We start from the raw sequence: 10955 nt of genomic DNA on the forward strand, positions 1-10955 counted from the left end.
TTTACCGCCAACCAACTTCTTCCTATGAAGAATACTATGAATCTACTATTACTCAGCTCGATTGGCTATCAAGTTATTCTGGGTAAATTTATTACCAAATTTTCTGTTTTAATTACCTTTTATCTTCTTTTTATCTCCAAGAGTTTTCCATCTGGGTAATAAAGCGTCTGGTGGTTTTAAAAGAAACTAAAAGAGGACACGCTAAAAAATTTTTCTGGTTGTTTTGGTCAACAATAACTTATGTAGAGAATGAAGGATCTCTCAGTTATGATATGAGCATTCTGTGCCCTTTCAGTACACACTCTGTATGTTTTGTTGCTTTTTTATTGAATCTGTTCATATTGCCGGGGGGAACTGATAAATAGTAACTAGTCCTGTACAAAGTCTTTTGTTTGTCTGCCACAACTACATGCAATAAAAAGTAAATTTCGTCACTGAGCTGATTCAAATCGTTAGTATAAAAGAGCATTGAATACTGCAAAAACCCGCCTGTAAGAACCTAACTTTTTTGAAGTCTGGCAAAATTGGGGTAATTTAGGCTAAGTAGGATCCTAATTAGGTTCTTAATTTCTATGAAGGAGATATAGTTGTTAATTACTAGAAAAATGAATAAACCTGGGTTTCAAACCGTTTGTTCCTTCAATATACAGTATTTATTAACTTTGTTACGTATTTTCTTGTGATGTAAATTTGCAATCTCAAGGTCAAACTCCTAGATTATAATGGTTATCATAATTTAGCTGTAATCCACATTTAAAAACCTTCGTGATCTTCCTTGGCTAAACAGGTTCTTATATTTTTAGGCATTAAAATGGTAAATTTTTTGCCAGAAGGTTCTTAAATCACCAGGTTCTTCCATGCGAGTTTTTACTGTATTGAGTGTTGGCAAAAATATCTGCAAGTAGCTAGCAGTATTTGTGAAAAAAATTAAGAGGAAAATAAACAATCTTTCACCACGAAACAAAAACTTGTTAATCTATGCAAGGAAACCTAGTTTTGGAACCAAATAAAATTGTTGTCATTTGTCTAAAGAAAGCCACATTTCATTCTCCAAATTCAAAGCGAAAATTTTACCGTAACGCTTTAAACAAGAGTCAAATCGTTTGACAACTGGAAAATACTTGTTGTCAAAAACGCATTACAACGAAAAGCCTTTTATACAAAGAAGCAAGCGAAGCCTCCTCCTCTTGCCCGGGCGGCAGTCGTTCAGTCGCCGCGAAGTATTATTTTGCTTTCACGCTCGACGATCTTAAGACAAAATAGAAGGTCTGTAAACTAACCTCCGCGAACTAACCTCTCTGGCATAAGTAAAGAGCAAATGAAAAGCGCTCTCCGCTAGGAAGGGTCATAGTGTAAAAAACATATAAATCATATTCACTTTACTGTTTTGCGTCAAAATAAAAGTGACTTATCCTGAATAGCTTATTTAATCATCGCTCTCCATTTGACCAAAAATTTCGGAAAGGTAGCGAATGGCAAGGAAATTTCACGGGAAAGTCTCCAGGAAAATTGGAAACTGCTGAATTTCCGAAATTTTAACAATTCAGTTAAAAACTTGGGAAATTCTGGGAGCAACGTCCAACAGAAATTGTCGAAAATTTGGGTAAACCTTACAAGATTGTCATCTTGTTTGGAAATCTTGGTTAAAAAGTATATTCTCGCTTCAGGTACAGTCGACTAGAGCAGAAAGCTGTTCCGTTTCTCACTAGACTTTTCCGGATTTCTAACAGGAATGTTTGGTCAAGGAAGGGCCCGTTGTTAACAGGATAAGCTGCGTAAGTCGTCAAAGCGACATGCGCCTTTTTCGAGTCAAAAAATGTCCCTGGTAAACCTAAGACGAATATAGAGCTCTATAAAACATTGAGTTTATGGCCTGATTATATTACTATCCAGATTTTACAGACTAATTTGACATTGACCAACAAACAAACAAAAAACAGCTTCAGTATCCTTTCCTCGCAAAATTTAAAAGTGTTCGTAGATGAAATTCACTCAAGCCTTGTTGCGGGTATTTTTCGAGTCGACTGAAACGCCACTGCAAGCAACAAAGCTCAGGTTCAAGTCAGTCAAGCACACAGTTTACACAGGGTGAATAAAGGACTAAAAAGCCTTTTTTCACCTTCGTTTTCCTCTCTTGTTACCAGCTGGCGGCCGTTGAAGTTGAAACTTGGGTTGAGCGCTAAATGCCGATGCCCCTGCGCCAAAAGTGCTCCCACCAAGCCCTGTACCAGAAGAACCCAATGCCCCTCCCGTGGAAGCCCCCAAAGCAGGAGTCCCAAATCCAGTTGTTAAACCAGTAGTGGTACCAAGTCCAGAGGTTCCTAAAGTGCCGGTGTTTAGCAGTGATCCAAATGCACCGGCCCCAGGTATATTTGTACCGCCGAGGCCTGTAGTGGTACCAAATGGATTACTGAGAGAGCTTGTTCCAGTGGAACTCAAAGTACCTGTTAAACCAGTAGGATTTCTCTGAAGTCCGCTAAGACCAAACGCCTGAGGAGCTAATAAAAACATATCAAATAAAATATGGAAAAGAGCAATATAATTTCATATGTAAAATGATAGTTACATAGGACCCAAAACTTAAAGTAGTTAATTATCATAAATAGCTGAAGTAGTTGAAAGTAAGTGTCGTTCTGTGTGCCCAAACGTCTCTATATTCATTGCTAACATACCAAACGCTAAAGGTGCCTCTCCTCACCCAGGAGTCGTGATGAGTGCCGGTGAATTTGAAAGGGCAAGTTAACAACTTTTTTAGGCCATGGGGAATGTGTGAATGTCTGCATAATGCATGAACGTTCATACATAATATGATACATGTTAGTGCACAAATAATTTAACGAGACCAAAAAAAACCCAGGGTTTATTTGCAGATGATCACGGTTTAGCATTAACAAATGTTCTAGTATAGCATTTATTTACTCACTAAATTGTATGTGTTCTGTGTTGTATGTGTGTATACCGACCTAAACTTATATTAATACATCTGTAGACCTGGCTGCCTGCCCTTTTTAACTCTCTAGTTGTTTCAGGTAGCCAGGCCCCTAACTCTATTAATAATTTTATATTACTTTGCAAAATACTTCTGTGAAACCAGGGAAATAAAGGCATGTTGTCGTTGTTGTAAACTTAAGGCATTTTACTCTTTGCTCACACTTTTTGTATATCATTTTAGCTTCACAGCCTGTCTCCATCATACCTGCGATGTTACCAGTAGCTGGCATGGCAGAAGTTGAGGTGTTTGACGACACTCTGAAGGGACTGGGACCAAGACTAAACTCTCCACCTAAGAGATTTATTATGCATTCATTATATAAAGTAAGTGAGCTGAAGGAATATTCCCTTACAAGTAAATAATTTGTTTAAGGTGATTCCCTAGTGAAAGAACCTACCATAGATTTCCAATGAAACTTGGTATGCTGTTGTTATGGGACAAGGAGATATCAAAAACGTAGTGAAAAGAGGGGGTCACCATGCTTGTTTTCATGCCACAATGCTGACAAATACGGTTATTTAGGTGACTTTTGGTAATCTCCGAGCACAACAAATAAGCTCAATTATTTTTCAATGCAGCGTGTTATATCACACAGAGTTTGACTTTCTTTGATTGTTTATTCATCTACGTCCCAGAAAAAATTAATGTCTTCAAATACCCTGCATTTTTTTATCCTTTAAGGAAACTAAATTTGGATATGGGCCGTTGGGCCTGTCACGTCTCCCTCTGTAGTGTTTATTTCATTTGCCAAAAAAGTAGCCATAGATTTCTGCTAATTTTCTTGCAGTTATTGAGCGTATTGTTCTCATTGAAATTATCAAATAAAAAGTGGGGTCACCATGTCCGTTTAAGAAAAAAAAGAGCATTTATTTCGCTATTGAGCTTAGTTGAGGGAAATCTCTTATGTTTTGTATGTGCGCGCGCTCATGTGTGCACGCTTATGACGTGAAAATTGTGCGCAGTAGGAACGTGCAATGCAATACTAAGGAATCACCTTAAACAATAGGCATTCTCAGAGTTAGTCAGATAAAGCTGCTTTGAAACAGACTTAACTCATATTAGAGCAATGGTGATCTGACCTGAGGTATGTGTGTTCAAATCCTGGCAGGACCAAAGCTATCCTTTGGACTCCCAGTAGCCTAATTTCCTTTCTAGGGCTAGTGGTGTGGAGGGGGGGATTCAATATAGCTTATAATCCATCAAATATTTTCACTAGCGCTCAGTTGGTTTATTTAAATGCATCACATGACTGAACATTCCCCAGCTAAAACAGGGAATATCCGGGTAAGATTTTCCAATTTTTTGCGAAAAATATTTGAATGTGGCCTGACAATAATGCTCAGATATTTGTCCTATTACCTGTTCCCCAAAGCTCACAGTTTTTGTTGAGCTATGCTCTCTGAAAACAGTCCGCTTCTTGGAACAGGTAGTGTCCGCAGACAAATATTGAAGCGGATTTTTGCTCCCAATGGAGGCTATTGTTTACATATATTCATTATTGTTCAGTCTCAGCTATCCTTATAAGCATAATATACTTACTAGATTACGTAATGCAACTGAAAATTAAAGCAACAACAAGATGGCAGTATCCTTACACTTACCGCTCTTAGATAAGTCCTTTGAATTGCTTGAGAAGATGTCTGTGCTTTCCTTAAAATATGCTCTTCTGTAGTTAAGGTAGTGTTCTTTTTGTACCTAGTATAGCAGCAAATACATTTAGCAAACAGTCCTAAGAAAATATGTGAACTGATTGGTTAAAAATCGTGTTTCTATTACTCGATAGAAACACAGAACTAGCACAAGCTGTTGACGTAATGATGGCATGAACAAAGAGAATTTACATTTTGATAATCAAAGTTAACACGTTGCTTTCCTTTTTTTCGTCGCGGTGTTTTCTAAAAGAAATAGAAAACATGTTCTCCATGTTTCTATAGAGTTATAGAAACACTGGTAAAAGTTTGGGAGAACTCGAAAAAGCTGTGGAAACACTTGCCTGCGGCTCGTGTTCCCACTGCATTTCTCGTTCTCCCAAACTTCCACTCGTGTTTCTATAACTCAATAGAAACACGGTACGTGTTTTCTATTACTTAAATATTACATATGTCAGTAAGGTGGTCATGGAAACAGGGTTACTATGGAAACAAAGGATAGCTATCATGATACCCATTGCTAATTCTGGTGCACTCCATATCTTGTCTTTGGCAGGGCTTGTCACTAGCAGTAGCCAACTAGCCACAGACCAGTAGAAATTTAGTTTTGGCTAGTAGGTTTTTGATTTCCACTAGCCACTTTGGCTAGTCAATGAAATGAAATTGGTTGAACTAGTTTCTGTCTCCATCAAGGAAGACAAACACAAAATTTACACTTTTCTTGGAAACAAGGTCAGAATTTCATTGTGGACACATCATGGTACCGGGCATGTGCTATTCAGCACGTATGCAAATATAAGTTTGTCTACGTTTTGCTGGGTTGCACGTAAACTGGGAACTGAACGTGCTACTTTTGTTGAAAGAAATATTTGACAAACAAGACCGCATTTTCTGAAAGCACACATCAATGCTCTTTTTTGTTACGAAATTTTTTTCATGCGCAAAATAGTGTGGAACTGTAAAGGGATAACACTCCTGGGATAGCATTCCATTTAGCATAACAATACATGAATGATTTGTCGTTGTATGCATACTCACAAAGTTAACTTACCACCACAGAAATAACTAGATGAGAAAGATTTATTTCCTTCGACATTTAAACCAGCCGTTTTTAGCAGTCGAATTTCGCCAACGACAGTTTACAGTATTGTTCAGATAGTTGTTTTGCTTTTGAAACATTTCTACGGCGCCTGTCTGTGAAGAAGTCTCGACAGTTTTTACAGTGACGTGTTGGAGGTCTCGATATTTTTCCAAGGAAGTCTCAGAGAAAAACAGAGTCTTGAAAGTCTTTTCGGGAACTGGAACTTTTTTGAAACTAGTTTAAACACAGTATAATTACCAATGTTATGTATTAAAGAGAGTCTCTCGTGTTGTGTTTTCAAGTCTTGCTAGTACTTCTGTTGTTATTGGACCTACCTGAAACTTTCGCGACATGAGAATTTTGTGAATTCAGGGATTTAAAAAAAATCGTGAAATTAAAGTAACGCGAATAAGGGTCAGGAACATAACACATTATGTTACTGTTGACAGAGAGTACTGCCATTGCGTTTTTGTTAGTTTTGACGTCATTTTGATAAAGTCAGTTTACTAAATTCAAAGACATGTTTTAAGTAACATTACCAAGGAAATAAATTTTGTGTTACCCAAAACGCGAAGTTAAAGTGATTCAAAATACAAAATTTTAGCAAAATTGCTGAATTTAAGTGTCATGAAATATGTGCACCCTCAAATTGCAAAATTCATGTAATAAGGTAGCCGACCATAATGCTTGGCTAGTAAAAAAAGGTCTTGGCTAGTAACATCCAAGTTATCACTAGCCACTAGGCTAGTATGTTGAAAAGTTAGTGTCAAGCCCTGTTTGGACATATAGCCTCACCTTAACAGCTTCATGAAATTCATGTAGTTGAGCTGCAAGTGCGATGAAGGTTTCATGTACCTTGTGCATTACATCAGAGAGATCTGAGTAAATAAAATGAAGCAAAGGGCGTAAAGGAGATAATTAAGGTGCTTAAATACTGTATCATAATACGTGCAAAAGAAAAGTTTAACATTACATTATAGGAAATGTTTGACATAAGATTTTGAATCCAGGATAAAATTCAGATATATACTATGAAGTTATAATCATACAATACAGAAAATGAATGACGGCAATGAACAGACACCTTGTGGAGTTAATGTTTGCCCTTGTGATAATGACGCAAGATGGCTTTCCATGATCTCAATCTGTTTTCTGTACATCAGCATCCTTTCTTCAAAGGATTCCACTAAACGCTGAAAATACTCCTGTGGTGCCACATTCTCATGTTGCAGGGGTGGAGGAATATCATTCGTTCTTTGGGCAATTTCGGCATTCTTCAGTTCCTGAAACACACATTACACACAGTTAGAATATTGTCTACAGAAGAAGAACGCATAAGCTTATTTACTGATCGAAAAAGCCCAGCAAGACATATTTGGCTAGTTGAGATAATGACCAAGGACCTATTGAAATAGTTTCCTGTCTGGCCTAACCAAACTAAGCTGCTCAGTAACTTTTTGTTAGCACTTTTCTTGAACTTGATTTTGCTGGAAAGTCTGGAAAATGTTTTGGTACCGTATTTTCCCGTGTATAAGTCGACCTTTCAAGACTTAAAAATCAGTCCAAAAATTCGCCCTCGACTTATACATGGGTCAAAACTTGAGATCCAAGCGCCAGTCAAATAATTAGCATAATAATTGTCTTTCAATGTTAACAAACATGTGATAAGCGGCAGCACAGTTTACAACGTACGTTCGCTTAGCGATCTGTCTCTCCATATCAGAGCTTCAAGTTAAAATGCATCAACATTTATTCGTTAAATTTTAACCTGGATCTTGTAGACACTCACTGGCTCAATTTTGTCATAAAGAACCAATATTTTTCCTTTAAATAAAGCTGTGGTAAAGCCGCTCGGAGAAAATATCTTTCGCGCTTGGAACTTCTCTGCTTGGTAACCTGGCAGGATACGAGTGCGAGGACTTCTGTACCAGTACTTGACCGATTTCAAGGCTTGACTACCAAGTTCCCAACACACGCTTTGCACTTTGTTTATGGCGTCGTTCTGAAAGTCGTGAGCTTCTTTGGTGTTTTGCCTGTCTTATAAAGCCACTTTTAATCTCTTCGCACTTAAAAAGGCTTGTTTGAAATCCTTACGTTTGATTTTTGTGAGCATTTTACAAAAATTATCATCGAAAAGTCTGCATGCACATGTGTTGCTAAACTGGGTATAACGCTCGTATACGTGCCATAATAAGCTTTAAAACTGCGCATTGAAACATGCTGTGATTTGTTTACATATCTGTGGTAGCTGAAAGATAATTTTAAGAAATACAAGATAAGTTTTCCAAGAAATCCTTACCTGGAAATTAAGAAAATCTAGTTTTTGGCCTCAAAAATTGGGGGTCGACTTATACACGGGATCGACTAATACACGGGTAAATACGGTAAATGTTCTAAACGACACAATGCTGACCCATGTGAATTCAAGGCATTGATTTCTATGGAATTTAGTCAGCAATGCAGTATGGTGACAGGATAAAAACTAGGATTATGAAACAGCCTTAATTATCTCATGGCTATGTAAAAGGAAACCTGATTAATGGTGCAATGAGGTATCTTTTCCGGTACTGTACAAAGGTGTTTGATTTATACATGGGAAGTAACCTGTACTAGTTACCTGTGATACATCTATTTTAAGGTTTTCCACAGCACATCCATCTCTCTGAATACTGTTAGACACCAGAGCTAAAGCCTGTTAAAAGGGTGGGAGTATTTAAGACATAATGAATTACAGCAACAACAAGGCCCTTCTCAATACAGTATCGCTAGACAGCACTGAACTGACCAGATATAGGGCCTTCAAAAGCATGTAGAAGTGGCTTTCAGGTTATTTCAATTCATTGATTGTCCTGAACAAGTTGCAGCTGACTAATAAAGCATTATACCAGAATCAAGCTTAGCTCAATGAAGTATCTACAAGATAGAGATTAACACCAGTTGTGTTCCAAAAGAAGAGTAATATCATGATTATTTTTTTTGTTTGTGAAACTGTTTTTGGATTATTAGCAAAGAAGCCTAGACCCTTGTTATAAATGGATGCCAGCTTAATATTTTTGGATGCATTTAAAGTAGCCTCACTAACCTCATTTGAGAGTAAAAATTCTTTTGAATTAACAAAGTAAAAATGAGGTTAGTAATGCTAATTTCAGTTCTTTAAAAAGAAATAATAATTGGCAGCCATTTATGAAAAGGGTCTATAATTACAGGAAGTACATGTAGTAAGCAAGTCTACCTGTCTAAGTGCAATGGTTTCTTCTCGAACTTTCTCCAGTGTGCTACCAGACACTCTAGAAATTTCATCTCTGTGTTCCTTCTGTTCCTTAACATATTTTCTTCAAAAACAACAACAGTAATTTTGAGTAAGAACAACCATTTCATCTCCCATACTCTTAAGCTATGAACAACTATGGTGTGTGACAAAACTGTTGTTGGAAATTTGAATAGGAAGTGGTCTGTTTCTTAACATTTAAGCAAAAAAATGTTTTGTGGCTAACATGTTGCAAGCTTCTTGGACTTCTTATCAGTGAACAATCATGTTAATTAACTTGCTTGTTTTTTTGTTATGAAGGAGTTCACAATGTGAAACAAGTAACACTCATGTGACAATTTTTGGAGATTGTTTGGGAGGAATAAAATCACTCTCAATTCACATTTCTGATGACAGTTTCACCACTCCTATCAGAGATTTTGATAGTAGTCTGCAATAATTCTTTAAAAAAGTAAATGTCATTATTAAGAAAATTATTACCTGGTAGAAATTAATGCAGTTAAATGTAATTTAACTCCCTCCCCATCCCAGAGGGGTGGATCACTGTATGTGGGGGCTTATTGCTGGGTTGCTGGGATTGCCATTCATGGAGTGTTTTACTGTCTAGGGGCTGGCTGATTTCAGTGGAGGCCCCTGGACATCCTGGGCATCCATCCTCTATACAGTGTGATGCAGTTGTTATTAGACACTTAAATGTCCAGTATTGCCACAATAGGCCTTCTCCAACTTACTTGATGTGTTCTGCTATTTCATTCAAAGGATTAGGTAGTGCTGTGTCTTTGACATCACTGAACAGGAAAAATTAATATACAGCTATCAATAATCATCAGTTTTAACATGAAAAACATCCTAAGTTACCAAATAGTTTAGTCTCAACAAATTCTTGACAATGAAACCTATTATTTTGTCTTTTATTGACATACAAACTCTGAAGTTTCATGCTGCCATCAATCATAAGAAGTTGTAATGAAACCTTTGTTCCCTTGTTTTCCTGGGATTCATAACCTTTCCCTTCTATTAACTATGCTGTAAGTTTTTCAGTTCCTACCCAGAAACTGCAGGGATGGGGTATGCTAATCAAATTTCCATGATCACTCAGAGTCTAGAGATGACAACATGACCTGAAACATGCTTTCCTTAAAATTGCCAGCTTATGTCCAGTAAAAAATATTCACTTAATTCCAAATGACCAAAGTTAAAACCTTACCCCTGCTTGCTGGCCACACCACCTACGGCACCTGTTGCACCTCCACTCGTACTAGTACCAGTCCCACCTAAGCCACTTAGCGTAGCTGATGTCGTAGTGCTTGCAGCGGCTGTGGTCTTAATGGCATTGAAACCACTAAATGCCCCTAAACCTGAGCCTATCAGCGAGCTTGTACCCAATGCTAACCCAGTAGGAGCTGCTGGAGTTGACCCAAGCAATGTCGTTGTAGTTGTAGCAGCAGTGCTTGGTTTAAACAGTCCACTGGCTAAGTTTAGACCCGTTGATGTACTAGCCCCGGGTGTTACCCCCAGAGCAAAACCGGAGCTCTGTCCCAGTTGATTAGTTTGTCCAAATGTCCCTAGGGTGGGAACAGTCGATGTAGTTTTCGCTGTGTTAAACCCGGAAAAGGTCGATGCTGTAGTTGAGCCTAGACCTCCAAATTTAAAACCAGTGGTCGCTCCCGCGGTTGTGGCCGTTTGTTGACCAAATGGTGTGCTCAAAGTCGATGTGGCAGTGGAGGCTCCGAACGGTTTAATCGCGGAAAATCCACTTGCTCCTAGGGTGTTACTTCCCAAAGTATTTGTACCGAGAGTTGGTGTACCAAATCCAGTTGAAGTTGCACCACTACCGAAAGAGAAACCCGCAGAACTACTGCCAAAAAGCCCTCCAGTCGTGGCGGCCGCCATTTTCCTTTGCATATAAAACAACATCCAATCAAAACACTTGTTATAAAATTGATTTCGTTGTATCACTTTGCA

At 38.0% G+C, this 10955-nt stretch overlaps 1 protein-coding gene across 1 annotated transcript; it reads right to left on the reverse strand.

Moving 5' to 3' along the window:
* Window positions 1-306: 306 nt before the first annotated feature.
* On the reverse strand, window positions 307-10907 carry LOC110057558 (nucleoporin p58/p45-like). The gene is made up of 9 exons (XM_020764149.2): window positions 10198-10907; window positions 9722-9778; window positions 8955-9054; window positions 8340-8414; window positions 6807-7005; window positions 6518-6600; window positions 4594-4687; window positions 3197-3283; window positions 307-2498 (listed from the first exon to the last, which is right to left on the reverse strand). Exons 1-9 carry the CDS (start codon window positions 10905-10907, stop codon window positions 2116-2118), a joined length of 1788 nt encoding a protein of 595 aa, XP_020619808.2. The 3' UTR covers window positions 307-2115.
* Between the last annotated feature and the right edge of the window lie 48 nt (window positions 10908-10955).

This window comes from Orbicella faveolata, unplaced genomic scaffold (assembly GCF_042242905.1).
Source record: "Orbicella faveolata isolate gen_17 unplaced genomic scaffold, um_ofav_v1 contig_35, whole genome shotgun sequence".
Classification (NCBI taxonomy): Eukaryota; Metazoa; Cnidaria; class Anthozoa; order Scleractinia; family Merulinidae; genus Orbicella; species Orbicella faveolata.

Excerpts from the sequence above, each read along its gene's own strand:
- LOC110057558 (XM_020764149.2), bottom strand. The coding sequence starts at position 10,907 with ATGTTGTTTTATATGCAAAGGAAAATGGCGGCCGCCACGACTGGAGGG. Across the intron at positions 9,055-9,721 it reads GAAATAGCAGAACACATCAA|AAAATATGTTAAGGAACAGA; the intron begins GTAAGTTGGAGA and ends TTGTTTTTGAAG. Across the intron at positions 8,415-8,954 it reads AAACCATTGCACTTAGACAG|GCTTTAGCTCTGGTGTCTAA; the intron begins GTAGACTTGCTT and ends CCCTTTTAACAG.